The sequence below is a fragment of the Cupressus sempervirens genome, chromosome 3, assembly GCF_028749045.1.
Source record: "Cupressus sempervirens isolate cs-2001-9-10 chromosome 3, ASM2874904v1, whole genome shotgun sequence".
In the NCBI taxonomy this organism is placed as follows: Eukaryota; Viridiplantae; Streptophyta; class Pinopsida; order Cupressales; family Cupressaceae; genus Cupressus; species Cupressus sempervirens.
Window position 1 is genome coordinate 778,953,511 of NC_143120.1, and position 20,769 is coordinate 778,974,279.

The following is a 20,769-nucleotide window of genomic DNA, read 5'->3' on the forward strand; positions in this document are numbered from 1 at the left end:
CGCGACAGGTTCTAAATCTGGCTATTAAAATATAAATTTTTACAAGTTTTTTTAATGTTTTTTTTCACATTTCTAACTCATATAACCCTAAAAGGGCTCCCATAACAGTCTATAGTGAAAAGAAGAAAGAGAGAGAAAGGTAGAAGAGAAATAGAGTTTTCTTGTTTTGCAACCAGCTGAAAGGAGGAGGAGAAAAGCTTGCATTTGTGACGTTGGAGCTTGCATTTAAATCATCAAGGAGTTTACAGGAGCCCTTCTCAACACTTGCCAAAGCATTTGAAAGAAGTAAGACTTGATTGTTTAGATTTTGATGATTTTTTTGTCCATGCTTATGGGTTTTTTGCATGAATTTTTTTTGTTTGTTTATGAGTTTTTTTATAACTTTAGATCTTCATAAAATGCAATGCTGAAATGGTAATATTTGGTCTAAAATGTCTTATTGGAGCAACCTTTACATTTTTCCTTAATTAAGTCATAATGGCTTCTGGAGGTAAAAAAACCCAAGCTCTCTAAAGGCAACAAAAAAGATGAGTGTTGGAAGTTCACCATAGAATTTCTGGGTAGAAAGAGAACTCAAACAAAATGCCAATTTTGCAAAACCATTAATAGTGAGGGGATAGATAGATTAAAATACTATATTGTTGGCTTACGTGGTCATGATATTGAGCCTTGTGGAGCTACAACTATTGAGGCTCAATGATTTTGTTATGTAGCCTTGGAAAAATATGAACAAGAAAAAGAATTAAAAAGAAAACAATTAAAAGAGTTAGCTCAGATTGGTTCTAGTTCCCTTCCACGCTCATCTGTAAATGTTTCTGAGTCAGTAGGCTATGTTGGAGAAGGTTCTTCCCGTCCCCCCTATCGTCCTAGTGCTTCTGTTGCTCGTGCTTCTTCTACATCTATTCCTTGCACTTCTAGTGATGCTACTGTTGCTGCCCCTTCTAGTAGTGTTGGCTTTACCTTTCGTCCTAGCGTCAAAAAATCTAGTAAGTTGGACAACTTTTTTGTACCGCGTACCACTCCTAGTGCACAACCCTCACTTGAGAGCATGGGCTGGAATAGGGAGATACATGAAGCTGGAGTAAGAGCAATTTGCAAATTTTGGTTTTTCTGGGACATTCCATTTATAGCAGCCAGGTACTTCAAGTTTTCAACTTCATTTATATTTGATTGTTTTACGCTTTAAGTTTTAAAATTTATATTCAATTTTATACTTTTAACTTGATGTTGAAAATTTGAAATATGCTAATTAAAATATTTTTATAAATGTAATAGGACTCCTTATTGGCAGGGGATGATTGATGCAGTTTCCATCTGTGGTGCGGGGTTCAAAGCCCCCACTAAAGATGAGTTGAGTGGCCCCCTCTTGCTAGATATGGTTGAGGAGATGAAACTTGAGTTGGAGGACCACAAAAAAATTTGGAGCCAAAAGGGGTATACCATCATGACAGATGGATGGACAGATAGGAGGTCCAAAACCCTCCTAAATTTTCTTGTTTCTAGCGGAGGTAATTTATCATGCTCTACTTCTTGAAGTCTAAAATTTAATGTATACTATTATTGAATAACGAAAATTTTGTTTTATTGAGTATTGATTCTTGAATGATAATTATTTTGTTTAATTTTCACTTTCAGGATCCACAATGTTTTTGAGGCCCACAGATGCTTCCTCATGTGTGAAAAATGCAAAATTCTTATGTGAGACAATTGAGGAGGTCATAAGGGAGGTCAGGGAAGACAATGTTGTGCAAGTGGTGATAGATAATGCAGCTAATTATGTTGCTGCAGGTAAAATTTTAACTTCTAACTTTCTAAGTTCTACTTCTAAAAATTTTGTTTTAGTTTTTCATTAAATTTTGAAAATAAAAAGTTTTTTAATACATCAAAAAATTTCATTGTTTACTAACTAATTTAAAATTGCTGCAGGAAAACTATTGATGGAGAGACACCCAAAAATCTTTTGGACTCCATGTGCGGCCCATTGCATCGACCTCATGTTAGAGGATATTGGCAAGCTTGTATGGGTGAAATCATGTGTTACCAAGGCCAAAAATCTTTGTAAGTTCATCTATAATCATGCTTTGGTCCTCAGCACTATGAGGAAATACACGAAGGGAAAGGAGTTGGCTCGTCCTGGTATCACAAGATTTGCCTCTAACTTTATCACACTAAAATCCTTGCTGAGTTCAAGGTTAGAGTTGAGGTGCATGTTTGTTGGTGCAGAATGGAGTTCCTCCTCCTTTGCCAGCAGCCCTACAGGGATAGATGCAACAAAATGCATTTATGATGATGATGATTTTTGGGAGCCATGTTTGAAGATTGTGGAGGTAATTTTAAATTTAAATTTTAAATTTTAAAAGCTTAAGTCTTAAAATTTTATAAATTAATTTGTCTCATACATATTTTTGTTTTATTTTCATTGTGCAACTTTGCAAAATTTCATCATTCACTAAATTGTTTTTTTGTTTAATTGTTTTGTAGATCACCGAGCCCCTCGTAGCCCTCCTACGAGTTACTGATGGCGAGAAGCCCTCTATGAGTTACATTTATGAGGGCATGGATAGGGTCAAGGAGACTATTAAGGCCAAATATGTAGGAGTTGAGGAAAACTATGGCCCTATTTGGGACATAATTGATAGGAGATGGCAAAATCAGCTTCATAAGCCCATCCACGCAGCAGCTTATTACCTCAATCCGGCATACCGTTTCCGTGATGATTTCAAGGCAGATGAGGAGGTTCTTAGTGGCCTATACACAGTGATATCAAAGATGTCCTATACACAGTGATATCAAAGATGTCCTCTAATCCCATAGATATATTACTTGAGATGGATGGCTATAATAATGCATCAGGGCCCATTTTTTCAAGTCAAATTTGCAAAGAAGGTCGTACAAAATTGCAGCCAGGTAAAGATTGCAGCTTAAGCCTTATACAATCTAGTTTCTAAATTTCTAGCTTTAAACTTAAAGTTCAAATTTTGAAATGAGACTAATATTTTTTTGTTTTCCTTTTTTCAAAATTCAGACAGATGGTGGCAAATGTTTGGGCCTTCAACCAAAAACCTTCAGCAAATCGCCATCCGCATTTTGAGCCAGCCAAGTAGTGCTTCTGGATGTGAGCGCAACTGGAGCATGTTCAAGCACATCCACTTGAAGAGGCGTAACAGGTTGTCTGTGCAGAAAATGAATAGTCTAGTCTTTGTGCACTACAACCTGCGCATTAGGATTAGGGAGATTTTGGATAGTGACACCTCTCCGATTACTCTAGAGGAGGTTGATCAAGAGTTTGATTGGATCACTGAGGCTACTGATCCTGTCTTTGATGATGAGGACCTACAGTGGCTTGACCAGGCAGATAGAGAGGGCCAAGCTGAAGCTGTGACTATGGTAGCAGAGGACCAGAGAGCTCCAGTTGTTCCTAGTGGCACCTCACAGACATTGGCAGAGCCAGAGGCAGAGAGTACAGTTGATCCTAGAGGCACCTCATAGGCTGATGCTATGGCTACTGAGACATCCAGGACCTACCTTAGATGCCTTACTAAGAGGCATTTTATAGATTATACTGAGCCTGAGGTTGAGCCTGAGGATGACGATGACGATGATGATGAAGATGACAATGAGGATGAGCTTGAGGATGAGGATGATGATGAGGACTCCGACTAGGAGCCATAGCTGTAGACTTATAGTCCTGTTTTAACTTTTTGTTTAACAATTTAACTTAATATATGATCAGCATTTGGAACATTTGAATTTGATGATGACTATTGAATCTTGATGTGTTGGATTTCATAATGCATAAATGATAATAAATATACATTTTGATGGTTTGCATGGATTTATCTTAGTTTGACTTTAATTACTAGTAATATAGTATTTACTTTTAGCAATTTACCTTTGTAAGTTTGTAGTATTGTACTTATGTAATCGATGTTTGACTTTTAAGTTTTAACTTTAAGTATGTGCATTATGATCAAATTATCTTCTATTTAATGATGTTATTGTGTCTTTGCGCTTTATTCAATAATGGGTGCATGGAATGTTCTTTAAATCCTAAAAAATCTCAAAATTTTGAGGTTTTTTCACTTTGTCGAGTCACCTCCGAGTCGGATCATGAGTTAGAGCCGGGTCACGAGTCAAGTTACCCTTGCCGAGTCCAAGCCGAGTCCGAGTCTCGTTACACTGGTTTGGAGGACTCAGATGGTTGGGATTTTAGCTTAAATGTAAATCTAAATTGTTTTCGAGTTATTTTGAGAATATGTCAATCCAATGTGTTATGTGACTACATTTTGTTGAATTGGTTGTGAATTTTCATGTTTTGTTCAAGAGGGATTTGAATTCAATTGTGTAGACTTTGTGTTGCCTATTGCAATTAGAGTCAATTTGAACTTTTGAAGACTTTGTGCAACAGGACAAATTGTTATAGTTGGCAATGGCTGCAATTACTTAGATCTAACGACCTTGAGATTTAGTTGTAGGTATTTTTATTAAGTCTAAGAGTGTCCAGAAAGTGTCTTTGTGCCTTACTGGTTGTTATACTTGAATCCTGATTCGGGATAATTGCAGCATACTTTGGGTTCCTATACTTATTCCACAAAATATAAAAAGCAAATAACTACCACTAGTCTTGTTCTTACATTAAGTCCAGGGCCACCAGTATTATCATAGCAATAAGGCATTTTTGTTACGTTGGAAAGTTGTAGTTGTATGTGATCATTCTTGAAAAAAGAGGAATTGATGCAAGAACCACTTTTTTCGTAATTTCAATTAAGTTCCTATTGAAGCCACCCACAACAAGAAAGGAGCCTCCCCTATTGCTAAGAGAAGAGAGAAATCTCATGAAACGTTGCCTAAAGTTACAATTTTGTAACTAGTAATAGTGACATACAAATTTTTTAGCCAAGAAATACGAATATTTTCGTCTATTAGAATATTACAATGTTTATTTAATGGTCATCTTAGTTAGTCTTTAGTTTATTAGGTAGTTTCTATTTTCGTCTTTAGTTTACATTTGTTTCTTTTAGAAACATCGTCTTTGGACATCTATATAAAGAGTTGTCTCCTCTGTTTAATACAACTACAACAACATCGCTTTACCATAACATGGTATCAAAGTAGGTCGATGGGTTTTCATAAAATTTGACAGATTTTTTAAGGAAAATTCTAGTCTCTTTTGTTCTAGTATTTTCTCCAGAAATTTGCCTTCCAAATTTTAGAAATAAAAAATATAGGTATTTTATGAAACTTTTATGGTTTGTCTTTGAGGATTTTTGCTGAAAATCGCTAGCCTGGTTAAAGGTTTTGATCCCATGATTTCCTAGTTGTAGCAAAAGCCTCAGAATTTTTACCATGCAAAGTCTTGTGTTTTGCCACCCTTAGAAAATTCTAGTAGGTTTTAATGATTTTTCCCTAATATATTTCCGTTGACTTTTGATAATTTTTCCCTCAAAAAAAATTCTTGTGGGTTTCTAGAATTTTTCCCTTAAAAATTTATGATTCTGTAGTTCGTAAAGTTGCATTGGATTCCTTTATGGGATTATAATTTTTCCCTCGAAAATTAGTTGTTGGGTTTTATTGTTTTTTTTTTCTCAAAAACAAAGTTTTGTATTTAATTATTCGTGTATTGGATTCTGTTTGGTTTTGATTGATTTTTCACCTCAAAAACCATGTTGGGTGTTGATCAATTTTTCACCTCAAAAATTTAATTGGGTTTTTGTCAAATTTTCTCTTTAAAAAACGTGGTTTTTTGTAGTCTGTTTTGGAGCATCATGCTGACCTACAAAGTTTGGAGGGTTTAACAATTTTTCCTCAACATAGTGCTAGTTGTTCTCAGTGTTTGTCTCTATCTCCAGGGAAGAGAAGCTCCATTATCCAACATTAGGTTGGATATTTTATGATGATTTCTGATCAAATCTTTTGCTGATTCTGAAAGGGTTAGTGGCAGACTCATCTTAGTCGCTGAATCAGTGACACTCGTCTCTTGTTGCAAAGAATTCTAAAGATGGGGACACCCTTCTCTATTCTTTTATGGGCGAATTTTGGTCTCTTGGTCTTGAACATTTTGCAGATCGAGGGAGGGTCTTAGCAGCAACAAAATGTTCTAAACATTTTGTGACCAAAAGACAATAGTTCAACAATGACCATTGAGGGAGGGTATTAGAATATTATAATGTTTCTTTAATGGTCATCTTAGTTAGTCTTTAGTTTATTACGTAGTTTCTACTTTCGTCTTCAGTTCATGATTGTTTATTTTAGATACATCGTCTTTGGAAATCTATATAAGGAACTTTAGTCTCCTCTATTTGATACAAGTACAGCAACATCGAGTTATCATGACATAGTCTCCAATTTGTTTAGACATGATTCTTAAAGGCAATTGATGGAAACTTAAAGGTAGAAAGCTTACATTTTTTTGAACTCACACACATATGGAAAGAGGATAGTAGACATGACAGTTGAACCAACCAATAAAAAAAATACAGAGTAAAAATATACTACATTTTTAACGTTTTATATAATCATTTTGTAGAACATAGGTTTATTACTAAGAGAGGACAAAAAGATAAATCAGTAGTAATAAACACTTGAATAAACTTGAAATGCTTCTTTTTAAAAGTATTTGTAAAAATTGTGTAATGGAAATCAAAATGAACACAAAAGCATCAACATGAATGAGGCACCACTTTTATGAGGAAATCCAAATGTGAAAACCATGGTTAAAAAATGCAGTGAGGATCTACCATCCTAATTCAGCCTCACAATTGGAAGTATTACAATGTATTTTGGGGCACCAACCCCAAGGAATAAACAACCTCTCTGCCTATACAATTAGATTACAATTCAAAGCCTTTCAGCACCTTAATCATCACAGAGCACCAACTCAACAACATAAACCATTGTTACCCGTGGACGTGTTTCCATCAAAATTTGACATGTTCTCATTTCTAGAATATCCCGGAAACTCGGAAACTTCCAGAAACGTTTCCCTTTGCTGTCCCACAAAATTAATGCTTTAGTTTTGATAATTTGTTTGAATTCCACTCTCATGTGAACTCTAAAGTTAAATTATTTAACACAATCATTTTATGTTAAGGTTCTATAATTCATTTAAGCATGCTTTATCCATGTTTTTATATGAATATTTAAAATTTCCCTACATATTTTGAATTCCCCTATTTTTTATATAGTTGTTCCCACTATCGTCCCTTGCTCGGAGAAAAAAAAAAGTCCTGGAAACTTGTTTGCCCATCCCCCTATCCCCTCATCCCAGAAACCTGGAGTAATGTAGACATAAACACAATGTCAATAAACAACTTTTCTAAACAACAAACACCTTTGAGGATATGATACAAAAATGAAAATTGATCATAATGAAGAGAAACATAATGAAAATCAATTATCTTTATCAATTTGTAAGGCCTCCATACTGAAACAGATATCACGACACTTTTCTTAAGATATGCTCATGACAAACTGAAATTTGGTTGAGCATTCAAGATGTCTTTGTACATTTGCATGACTTTTTATTTCTTTGTATGTCTGAAAGCTACGTATCACTAAATTCTGATGTGAAGTACCTAGGTAAGTTCAACTAATTTATGCATAAATATACTGAAATGAATTCTTTAAAATAACTTAATCCATGCTATAATGGAAGTATTTGTATGTGAATTGAGAAATCCATGCTATGCTTATTAATACTCCAGTCTATGTTAATGTTGAGATGTAATACGTTGCTTAGACACAAAACTCTAACAGTTTTTCTCAAGGTTTTTCAGATCCAAGCCCTTAAGCCTTTCTTGGAACTTGTCTGCAAGGAGCTTGGGGTCATTGATCCCCACCCTATCTCAGTAATGACCAATTGACTGGACTTACACAGGCCTCTCCCTGAATAAATCTTTGTATTTCTCTTACGGAGCTAATGATAACAGGTCTTGAGCATGCACATGTATATTTGATTATAACAATGGCTTGTTATCAATATTTATTTAACTTATTAATGTGGCATAATAAGAAAGAAATTTAGCACATATCAATTATTTATTTATAATTTTATAATCAATGTATTTATTCCACCATGCCTCTGTTGTGTGTATGTCTGTATGTATTATTGTTGTCTTCTGAGAACAATATCCCATTGATTATTATCCTCCAATTACTCCAACAGATAAATGTTCACAATAGAGCCATTTGTTCTAGTCTAACAAGTCACAACTGTTCAAGGCAAGATCTTCAGCATCAGCAAATACAGAACATTTAGTGTGCAACTCGTGCACCTTCTCATCTAAACGCACTTGTAAATTCTTACAAGTTTTAGAGAACAATGGATTTCCATCCAAAAGCATAAGCCAAGTCTCTTTTTGATGTTGCAAGAGATAGAGGTCCAGAATCAAGGCTCTAGTTTAGGTCCATAGTTGCAGAATCACATTCTGATGTAGCATTCATCGTGTCTGTCATTGATTTTGCACTTGAAGAAATATTTGCAGGCTCGTTGAAAAAATTGGACGAAGCTTATATTTTTGAAGAAGAAACAACGCCCTTCATATTTGCCCTAAGTTTGAACCGGTGACGTATGGATGCAGCACTGCAAGACCCCAAAAATGATCTTCCCTAATACTGTGTTGTTTTTATGTGCTCGTTTAATCAGGGTCTACGACTCAATCATTATTGCCCTCCCAACCATAGATACTGCAGATTGTCTGTGTTAATTTTCAAGAGAGGACGATTCAATTTTCCTCTATGCCTATCATGGTGCCCCTTCACCAAGGGTCACCACTGTTCACATGTGGCCCTATTAATTTAATAATTATATTATCAATATAATATATTATATAACTATATTATAACAATAATAATATTATTATTATATTATTAATATTATTATCATATTATTAATATAATATTTGTATCATAACAATTATATTATCAATATAACGATTATATCATAATAATTATGTTTTCACTACTTTTATGTTCTCTATGTCAGCTAGAAGGAATCCGGCCATAGCTACAATAACATTAACAATCATTTTATTAATGTTAACAATAGTATTGCACTAGACACTTGGTAAATGACTATTCACATTAAGAAAGATATACACAACAATGGTTGAAGAAATGAATTGGGTGAGCTAAGAGTGTATATGACTTCGATGACTTTGTATTTATAGATAATATTTTCTATATAATAATAACTGCCACCTACAGTAAAAAAAATGTAATTTTTTGTACTGATCTGTGTTTACCGTACAGGGTAAAAGGATACTTATCGTATTCAATAGATTAAGATGTAACATAGTACACAAACTTTACTCATATATGCAATACCCACTCCAAGTACAACGCTTACAATGATAATGATTATGATGCTTCAATAGTCCGTACGGATGATGTACATATACTTTCCCGAATGGGTTAATCAACCATCATGCACCCTTTCGGATACAATTTTACCCGTCGGCTACAATAAAGAATTTACCAACAATATCATCCCCCCCAAAAAGTAAAGTCATCTGCGGACGACAAAATAGAGACAACTCTTACAACAAAACTCAACTATAACCAAAACAACTAATTACATCAAGATTCACAACTAGGAAGAAGTGCATGTCCCTAGTGTAGTAGACATTCGTGCTCTAAGCCCGTCTAGCTCTGCTCGTAGCTCCTGCACTTGTCTTGTTCGTACTTTCAAATCTTCTTTAGCCTCCTAAGTTCATCGTTTTTATTGTAGGCTCTTCGCACTGAATTGGTTTGTCTTCACTAAACTTATGCGTAGGCATTTCATCGATCTATCCTTCTCCCTCCTTCACTTCTCTATACTCTAGAAATTCATTCTCTTATTTTCCATCTTCGACCCCTAACATGTTACAGCTCAGAAAGAGCTCGTAGTCCTCCATCTACCAATGGAGTAGGTCGTTCTCCAAGTCATCATCATTAGACCCTCCTTCCAATCTCAATATCCCCTCTTCATCAGGTTCCATTCTTTTCTACCCCTCATCTTCGCCTTTGCCTTCAGAATCCGACAATGTTGCCTCCTCTCCTACCATTTGTGTGTGTAAGTCGATTAAAAATCTCCAGCCTTCGCCTTCCATGAACAGGGTATTCCATTTCCAATCATATTCCACCTTTGCCTGTACCAACCAGCCCTATGCGAGGATGGTGTCGCACCCTTTTCTTTTTAACGGTATGACCATGAAATCCAATAAGAATGGTTACATCCCAATGGTTACAGGCTGCACCATCAGGGTCCCTAAGGGCTTGATGTCATGCTAATCAGTAGTGAGTAGTTGAAATGTAAGTGGCCACAACATAGGTTGTCCCAACTTCTCCCATACATCTTCTGGTAATACATTCACTCTTGACCCTCCATCGACAATTGTGTCTGTAAGTACGGTTCCTAGAATACCCATCTCTACTACTGCAGATGTCTTCCCATAGTGAGTCCCAGTAGCATTGGGTCTGTTGCAGTTGTTCCGCTACCATCCTTTCCTGTCTCTTCCACTGCATTCGAGAGTGTTGTCATGTTCAGTATCGTCGTTCGTAACTGAGGCATTATCAGAAGGTCATTCAGTTTCATAGGAACTTCCATTTGCATTACCTGCATTATAATATTTTGTTCTGCAAGGTTCCTCTTCGAGGTGCCAGAAGTGTCTTTTGTTTGTAATTTTTCGACTTCCATTTGTTTTTCCAATTCCGTTCATGCTTGTTGCAACCTCTTCTTTTCTTCCTCTACATCTCGGTACATTGCCTTCTTTGCTTGCTCGCGAGTGATGGCTAGTGTCTCCTCATCACATGTTTCGATGCTTAACAAGTTCGCCCCCTGCTTAGGGCATTTTGAATCCTTGTGGTCTCCTGAACCACACCATCTACATAGCAATTGTGGCTTTTCCTTCGTGGTACAGTCTCTAGCAAAGTGGCCCCATAGGTTGCACGCACAGCATTGTATCTTCGGTCGTCCACTCGAGTCGTATTGTATCCGACTTTGGCCCCCATTATTGTTATTATTATTATTGTTACCACCTCTTCTGTGTCAATTATTGTTACAATATCCTCCTGAGGTTGCGTCATTGTTCGTGTTCATTCCTGCTCCTGAGGTGGATACTTCCTACATCAGTAACACTTGCTAATGTCCCTTTTCTTTCATATTGAATGGGAATTCCTTGGTGGAATGTCCTGAAATTTAGCAGATATCACAAAATTGTTTCTTCGGGCAAGAGCCCTTCGTGTAGCCCTCCTCCTTCCGCTCTATACACCACAATTCCCCTTTCACTAAGTCAAGATTCTTCTTCATATTTTTTAACTCCATCATCCGTAACATATCCTTATGCAATGCTCGAACCGTCTTACTTGATTTTTCATCATTGTTGTTGCTTCTGGAAGATGAATCATCTGAGTCCGACGATTTGTTTTTCTTCTTGCTCGTTTTTTGCTCACTCTCCAAATCCATCGCTCGATTATATGCATCTATGTATGACGTTGGGGGTATGATTTTCATTTTCTTCTTCAATGTCAGTCATAGTCCTTCAACAAACCATCGTTTCTTCAACCTATCGGCTGGTTGGCTTTCCATCTTCCCCACCAATTTTTTCAGCCTTCTAGCATATACACAAATTGTTTCGTTCTTTCCTTGTTTTGTACTGTATATGTCCGCTACTATTTCGTTATCATCCCTTAGTAGTCAGAACTCTGCTAAGAATTATTTCTTGACTTCTGTCCATATAGTTAATTTCTACAAATCGGCACCCGAAAACCAATCAATCGCTACACCTCGTAAGGTTGCCGAAAACTATCGGACCCAGTCATCTTGGTCTGTTACACCGTTTTCCGTCTAGATTGTTTCGCATGTTAAACTTCGGCAATTTTTCCTTCGAACCTGCCATTGCTACTTTCTTCTGAATTGGTGGTACTTGTTGTGTACCCACATTGTTCTGAGCACCCACGTTGTTTTGCACAACCGCTCTGCTTCAGACAACCGCCCTACTTTGGATAACCGCGTTACCCGGTGTGAAAATATTTTCCTCATGTGAAGTTCGATTCTCTACGTGTATTCGTTCATCGAGTGTATCAAGAATGAAGAGTTCACTCCACATTCGTGCTCCTTCGGCACATTGAGTCGTGCGAGTTACATCCTTTCCATTCAGATTCTCCACCCTCGATGTATACAAATTAAGGAACTCCTCCCTTGTCTCTTCCACCAAATTCAATCATTGTCAAGTTTCTTCAAGCACTTCCTCGGCACTCCTTGATCTATTAGGTGAATGCACTCCCTCCGTCTGTGCTCCTTCGGCACTTCGAGTCGTGCGAGTTCTTTCCCTTCCGTTTGGATTCTTTACCCTCGGCGTATACAAATTAAGGAACTCCTCCCTTGTCTCTTCCACCAAATTCAATTGTTGTTGAGTTTCTTCGAGCAATTCCTCGGCACTCCTCAGTCTACTAGGTGAATGCACTCCCTCCGTCTATGCTCCTTCACCCCTTCGATGTTTGTCAGTAAGCTGTTGAAACTTCTGTCTGCACTCCACCTGTTGTGCTAAAATTAATGTTTCCTATGTTGTGCGTATCTCATCCTTATCTTTTATCTTATTCCTATCTTTATTAAGCAGATTTGGCATTAATCTTCATAAGACTTCCTTTGTTCCAAGTTCGACTGGCAACAGTGCCAAATGTTTACCGTACAAGATAAAAAGGATACTTATTGCATTCAGTAGATTAAGATGTAACATAGAACACAAACTTTATTCATATACGCAATATGTACTCCAAGTACAACGCTTACAATGATAATGATTATGATGCTTCAATAGTCCCTACAGACGATGTACATATACTTTTCCGAAGGGGTGACTCAACCGTCACGCACCCTTTTGGATACAATTCTACCCATCGGCTACAATATAGAATTTACCGACAACAAACTACTTTCTGTGATTTTACTTTCCACATTTACTCCAGTTTTCTTTTTCTGAGTCAAGTTTGGACATCAAAGCTATGTGTACGAAATTAAGAATCAATCTCACCTCAATGATCCAAATTTTTTGAATGTATATATGTAGCTACATACTTCTCTACATAGATGTAATTTAGATTTGATCAGCTAAGTTTGTAAATGCAATTGTCTTTATTCTCGAAAAGTTAAAAGAACAGTTTTGAGATAAAAGTTTCTAGCCACCTATGATTAATTTGTTGAGGATGTCGAGAAACAATAAATTTTTCTGACTAGTTGATTACCTTATTAGAAAACTACAAAAATAAAGGTTCAAATATAAGACATTTGCTATCTATTTCCTCCAATGCATCATACAGGAAAATTAAAGCCAAAAAAATCTTGCTAATATTTTTCTTATTACAATTAGCTATGTACATATGTAAAGACGTAACATTGGTCACCTAGAAGCATCTATGCTACCACACAAAAGCTTGTACAGATAAAACACAAACCTGTCAGGCCTACAAGAATGCAAATTAGTGACAAATTCTAATGCTTCTTGTAAGGCCACATCTTGAATCCAATGCAAGTAAGCAATTACACATGCAGGTGAACGATCAAGCCCAGTTGTGCATGTGACTAAAACATGGTGCTTCTTTCTTAGAAGTCGATAAAGCACTCCCACAGCAAAATGAAGCTTCCGCCGCAAGTCAACAGAATCAGCCTCCCTATACGAGGAAATTATGACAAAAGTATTAGATTGGTCAGCCAACAAAAAATATGATAAATCTAAGAAGAGGGCTGCTTTGTTAGATGACAACGCTACCAAGAACTATAATTTCATAATTGTTGTTTTAAGTTTAAGGAAAAAGATATATGCAAGAAAACAAACAACAATATTGCAATACACATCCATAAAATCCACAAAGGATATAAATTGAAATTAACCATAAATGAATGACACAAATGTATCAACTTAAGACCACCGGTACCTAAAGGGAATGGCTTCAAGGGTTACTTCAAAGAAAGTTAGCTCTGTTATAGAATCTGAGAAATTAAGGACAACATTTGTATTCCACAAACATGGTGAGAAGAAATAACAACTCTGCACAATCAACAATGTATGAAACATATAAAAATATGTTGTATATTTCCTTTATAGCACATTGACTTTCTGAAAATGTCTTCTGCTTCAACATTATGAACAATAGGCTCAACATCATTTATTACTGTTGCTTTTGGATGAAACTATGATTTTATCTGTCATTCATCCTGAGAATTACCTCTGTCATCTTCTTGACAGTGTTGACTGTGGTCTACAATCCTGGATCCTTTGTGATGATGGATTGATTCACAACCCTGCCAGATGTGCTTTCTATGAAAGCCTGCAGGAAAATCTTCTCCATACTTGTAAAATCATTGTTGTATCTGTTTATTGCCCTGTATACTTAGTTGCAGGTGTAAATAAAGTGCACAAGAGCCAAGTGCAATTGAGTCTTATACTTGCCATTGCAAATGAAAGTTGCATAAAGAGCTTGTCATTCAGGTCTGTTATCAGTGTCATTTGATCCTGAAGCCCCATCGTCCATTCGTAGAATACAATACCTAATACACTCACACTGGTTTCTATTCTAGTTGATGTCAAAGACACAAGCAACAGTTCATTACTAGAGAGAAATGAAGAAAATATACTAACAAGCTGCTAAATAACGATCAACACAGAGACTTCTTTGGTTCATGATAATCTCCACAACATACGTGAATGAGGAATGTGAAGAAAACAAACTGCAACTTACTTATAATGAGTTGAAAATGCGAAACACTTATGATTCAAAATGTAAAGATGGGAATATGCTGCATAGGTTATACAAAATGACATCCAAAGAGGAGCATATGTGGCTCGAATGTCTCAAAAAACACATAATAATGTTGCTTAAAATATAAAACAACTTTAATGGGAGCAAAAAATGCCATTATTTTATTAGATGTGAACTGAAGAAGGGCACAACTGTGGGTTTACAAGACATTTGAAGAAAACTAATCCTTCTTTGTCCCAACAACTCCAGAATAATTGCAGACTCCAGATCTTGCAGGCCTCTAGCCAACAAATCGCAAGTTTAAATTTGAAAATACCTCAACAAACTTCATTTTGGATTTAAAAACCTCCATCACAAGTTGTAATAGGCATCAAATTTGTATAATTGATAATGAAGGCCATAAACACAAGCAACTGCAAATATTAGGATTCATTTAACAAGTTTAGATTTTTGATATATTAGAAACTTGCAATACAGAAAATTAATTTAAGGGTATTTCAGTTTCATTATGCACGACACAAGTTCCTTGAACTTTGTATTGCATTTTTTTAAAAAGAATGATATATTAAATAAGCTTATTGGGTTTCTAATAATTGCACGAGATTACAGATCAGAAACAGCATTTAGAACTTGCAATTCAGACTGAAAAAGATTTTCAAGAAGAAGAAAGGGAACATTTCAATTTTTTTGAGCTATATCTTAAGTTTTAGCGGGCTGTTATTAGTATAACTAAGTTGTAAACTGCATTTCAAGCTATAAAGTCTGATTTGCAAATTATATACAATGTAAATACACATTCTCTTCTTCCTTCTTTTGTTAAGTTTCTCAGTTGTCATGTGGGAAGTGAATACACATTATCCTTTATTGATAGGAAAATCACACACGCACATGCCAATGCCCACACCTGCCCGCTTGCACACACACATGCATGCACGCACGGGCATACATGCACACACACACACTCACACACATGCATACAGGCACACACACGTGCACAAACAAACATACGCACACAAAACCCCTGAAAAAGTTTTGCGCACCCAATTCTTGTACCCATATCCATGTGCATGTCCAAATCGGCAACTTAGCCTTTAATGGATAGAAGGATTGGAGTAGAAGGATATCATGAATAATTTTTGACAGTAAACAGTTACCTTTATTCTTATCTGTGCAATAGTATCAATTGTTTTTAAATTTTGAACAGTGTTTATATCCCTGTATTATGGACCTCTTTTTTACAATAAGGCCTTAGTTGTCATGTTGAGCACAGGTTCATCCTTAATAAGAATTCACCACAAAAATTTCATAGGATAAAACCATACAAGCCAGCTGAAAGTTATCAACTAAGTTTTCTCTCTGAGTAGTGTTTGTACATGCTAGCAATAAAACTTTGTAAATGGTAGTTGTCTTTGATCAACAGCCATGAGATGTTGAGCCTATTGTTCATAATGTTGAAGCAGAAGACATTTTCAGAAAGTCAATGTGCTATAAAGGAAATATACAACATATTTTTATTTGTTGATTGATGGTCTGAGTCAAAAAGACCTAATGATAGTGCTATGCAATAATTTCTTTATTCTAACAAGAGCTTTGAAGTGGGCACAATTAATTCATAGTTATATTGAGAACAAAGATGTTTACAAATGATGATTTCAGGAGTATAACAATCATGACATAAAGCAAAGACACGTGAATATTTCCAAATTGGGTAAATCAAGGATTGATCCTTGATTTTGTAGTACAACCATTCTATGTATGATATTGTAAAACCTCTAGTTATCCTTGCAAACATACTCTCAAAATTTTCAGCTTCCCAACCTTAGCTAGGCAGAGAGAACTTCTCATTAAGACCTAGTACCACCCCATGACATGGAAGAACGTTTCCAAATAGAACACGAAAATACAATAAGGCTCTTCCCCTCCCATGTAAACTGCATCAAGATCATTCTTCCCCTCAATGTTGCAAGTTCATGTTACAAATTCAATAAAGGTCCTTCCCAAACTTGTGTTACGTTTTATAGGACCCAAATTATGCAATCATTTTGATAATTTCAGGTTTTGGAAACATCATTGCATATTTTACCCATGCAATATAATGGTTCTTCCCAAATTTGTAATAGATATTCCAAGACCCGAATTTGGCATTGTAAGGCATATTTGTACTTGTAAAATATAAGGTACTTCCCATCCACATGTAAAGTGCAATAAGATCTTCCATTTGCAAATAAAAATACCAATGTTCATCCTAACTTGTGATGTACTTCCCAATATCCGAAATTTACCTTCGATCACGTTTTTTAACCTCTTTTTATTTCTTCCCTTTATATTCTTGTTTGCACACATGATCTACCCAATCAACATATCAAGGTATTGACCTTGTTTTGCAAGCAGACTCCAAGACTAGAGACAAATACGAAGCAAGAATAGCCACATGAGGGAGCCATACAAGTTGGTAGAAAAATGATAAAATGATTGAGATCATAGAATGCTTTCAAGACGGAAATGGTCATGAAACATTGAAAAGATGCTTTCTCAATAAGGCCATTGTGATGCAAAACAATCAAGGATGCAAGTTCATGTTCTGGTTCAAAATGCTTCCACCACACTTGAGTTTTCAATCATAGATAGCAGCACAAAGAATTAACAAAGGAAGATGTAAATTGAGTCATGTCTTGTTAGACACAGAATAGTTTTCTATTATGCACTTGTAATTTCTTTTTGACAAATTACATGTCAAATGAAAAGATGTAATTGCAAGTGATAAATATCATTTGCAGAGTTGGAACTTCCAATTACATGTAAAGAAATTACAAGTTACATGAGGACTGCAATTTGGAATATGTCATAGTTCGTTGTGGAAAAAGTCATAGTTAGTTGGACTTCTCCCACCCTTTTCTCTCAGCCTCGCCTATAAAGAGAGAAAGTGTTCATTGTAGTTTGGGTCTTTTCGGAATGCAAGAAGAGTCTACCAGTTTGTATATGCACTCTACAGCATTGAGCTTGGATGTAAATCAAATTGCTTTCAATAAAAGAGGCAGGTTTTGTTCAGACATTGTTTCAATTCAAGTTGTCATGCAATGACATTTTCTAGAGTTGATTGTAAGTTTTGGTCTTTCATCCAAGAGTGATTTCAAGTCAATCTTGCAGACTTTGAGTTGCATATTGTGTTCAAAGTTGTAATTTGTTTCAGATTTCGTCATGCAGACTTTGAGCTTCTTATCACATCTGAGATTAGTATAGGACGCTCAAGCAAGAAAATAGCTTGCAGACTTGGTATTGCTCCATTTTCTGCATTTGTGCATGTAAGGTGAAATGCATGTTGGAGAATTTGAACTTCAAGTGTGTTTCATTCTTCACTTCCACATGGGGCTATACATGGAAGCAGCCCTCCACTTCCACAAGCTCTTAGAGATGGCCTAGGGCCTCTCCTCTCCCCAGACCTTATCCTTAAGTTCTGAACTTCTTCTCGGTGGCAGGTTGAGGCTGACTTCTTGTTGGCTTCCACTTCTGGTCTTCGGTTTCAGGTGTGCTTTGCTTTTCTCTTTCCCTGGGAACCATTTGGTATTCAAGCTGCTTGCTAGTCTTTTGTTGTATTCTTGCAGTCCCTTAGACCACCTTTGCAGTCTCTTATTTGGCATTAGCAAATTTATCTGATCTTTTCTTGTCTTGTTCTCAAAATCTCAAAATGAGTCATGGAAACACTTTGAACTTTCGTGAACTCCTAGGTTTCTAAAAAGTGTTGGTACCTTGAAGGTTATTTCTTACATCTAGTCTTCTTTTTATTGGGAGTCAAGACTATTGCTCCAACTCATACGTTATAAGTAAATTACGCCGTCAACTGAGGATTGCATTATGAAGGTGACATCTATTTTAAATTAAGAGAGTAGGATGAATATAGCATCCTACAATTAGATTAGTGTACATAAAAGTAGTTAAGCATTTAAATGATTCAAGTAACAACAAGGGGGAGCCTTCCCTTAATAGGAAATATAGTGTCTCACGTGCTTTGTTTGGAACCATTGTTTTACAATTGATCCTTAAACCTATCAGTTGCAAAATATCCACCCAACACAATGACAACAATCTCATTCATGTCTTTGGCATCAATGACAATATTGTTGATTTTTTCCCATATATGTTGTTTTTAATATACAAAGAGAAGGATCTCACTCTTCCTATATATATTAGTGGTGCTCCTTCACCAAGGGTCACCAAACTTCATGCAGGAGCATCCTAGGGTAGTTGGCAATCCTACATGTTGGAGGGATTTTGGCTTTGGAGTTGTGGGCTCGATCACCAAAGGAGTGGTGCTTGGTTGTTACTGGGTGTAGCGTTGGCCGAGGAGCTCGGTCACTAAACAAGCTCAGCATAAATGTTGGCCAAGGAGCTCGATCACTGAACGAGCTTGGCATATACTATGGTGCTCGGCATGTGAAAACAATGCTTGTAGAAGTTTGGTCATGCTTGGTGGTATTTATTGATGCTTGGCACTTTGGTTTGCCGAATGGAGTTCTTGCAGATTTGATCAATAGGCTTGGTGCATTTAATGCGTGAGGAGCATGATTGTGACAAGGAGCGATTGTGGGAGTTTGTGTGGACCTATTTGGGTCTTGCTTATTTGTCCTAGGTGTATTTAATGGGTGTTGTAAGCCTTCTAAGGCATTTGGTATTTAATATCTATTGTAGGCCGACTTGTGGCTGAAATAGGTATTTAATAAAAGGATTTATTTAATTTGTAAGTTGGTAGACCAACTTGTGGTTTAGCTAGGTATAAGTAGGGGGTTTAGGGGAGTCTTGAGTCATTATGGATTTCAGCATTGAGTAGCTAAGAGAACGAAGTTGAGAAGAGCTAGTATGTACAGCTTGAGAAACAAGGAGATTGCTTGGTGGCTTGCGAGCACGTGTCTAGATCTTGTTGGAGGCTTCTACTAGAGTCTTGTTGTGTCATAGATTTGGACTAGCTAGGGTTTGGGATTGGATCTTGAGGGATATTGCAGAACTATTACTTGCTTTATATTTGGTTGTAACTAGGAAGGCCTTACAACTCGGCACATTGCATGTAATCAGTTGATTTATGAATAGACTTGTGCTTGGTGTCAAACCTTGTATCTTGTGGTGTGTTTCCATTGTGTGGTTACTTGTTGGGGGTTGGGACATCTCCTTTGGGGATTCTCCTGCCTTGTACTTTATCATAACTTCATATGTGGCCCTATAAATTATAATATACTAATTATATTATATTATCATATAATATGATTATATTATTATAATAATTATCTTATATATTTGATTATATAATTAACATATGATTATATGATCTCAATAAATATAAAAATAATAATTATATTACCAATATAATTGTATATCAATATAATAAATAATATTATGACAATAAATATAGCTATTATATTATCAATATACTTATTATATTGTCAAAAACTATCCGCACACAACCTTTATGTTATCTATGTCAGCTTGAAAGAATCCAACCCTAGCTACAATAATATTAACGGTCCCTCTTAGCAAGGGAAGAATCCTTAATAATTCTTGATTTGTCATCCTCATGCTAACATCAACACTCCCTCTTAGATAGGGAGGATCTTTTGGCTAACTTATGATTCGTCCTTTGACATTAACATCAACACTCCCTCTTTGCTAGGAAGGATCTTCTCAGATATCTAGGTTATAGAATAATGTCCATCATGGCTACACCCAGAGGGTGGCTTCATCATGGCTGCTCCGATGAATGAAAAATGCAAACAAACACAAGTGTTCATCATGGAATGACTCAGGTGATGTCATCATCTCATGATGATGGTCACCGTAGCTACTGCTAGAGGGTGATTCAACACAAGTGTTTAGTGAGGGAATTACTTGCATGACATCCACCATAGCTACTCCCAGAGAGTGGTTCCATCATGGCTATTCCCATGAATGGAAATGCAAGCAAACGCGAGTATTTATCATAGAATCACTCACGTCATGTCGTCATCTTACGATGATGGTCACCATAGCTAATACCAAAGTGTGACT

At 36.3% G+C, this 20,769-nt stretch overlaps 1 protein-coding gene across 1 annotated transcript in view; it reads right to left on the reverse strand.

Moving 5' to 3' along the window:
* LOC149569100 (phosphoglucan phosphatase LSF1, chloroplastic) overlaps positions 1–20,769 on the reverse strand; it is a 254,862-nt gene that overhangs the window by 98,218 nt on the left and 135,875 nt on the right. Inside the window, exon 6 of the mRNA XM_089821883.1 lies at positions 13,432–13,647. Coding sequence (XP_089678009.1) covers positions 13,432–13,647 — 216 coding nt within the window. The remainder of the gene's footprint in view (positions 1–13,431; positions 13,648–20,769) is intronic.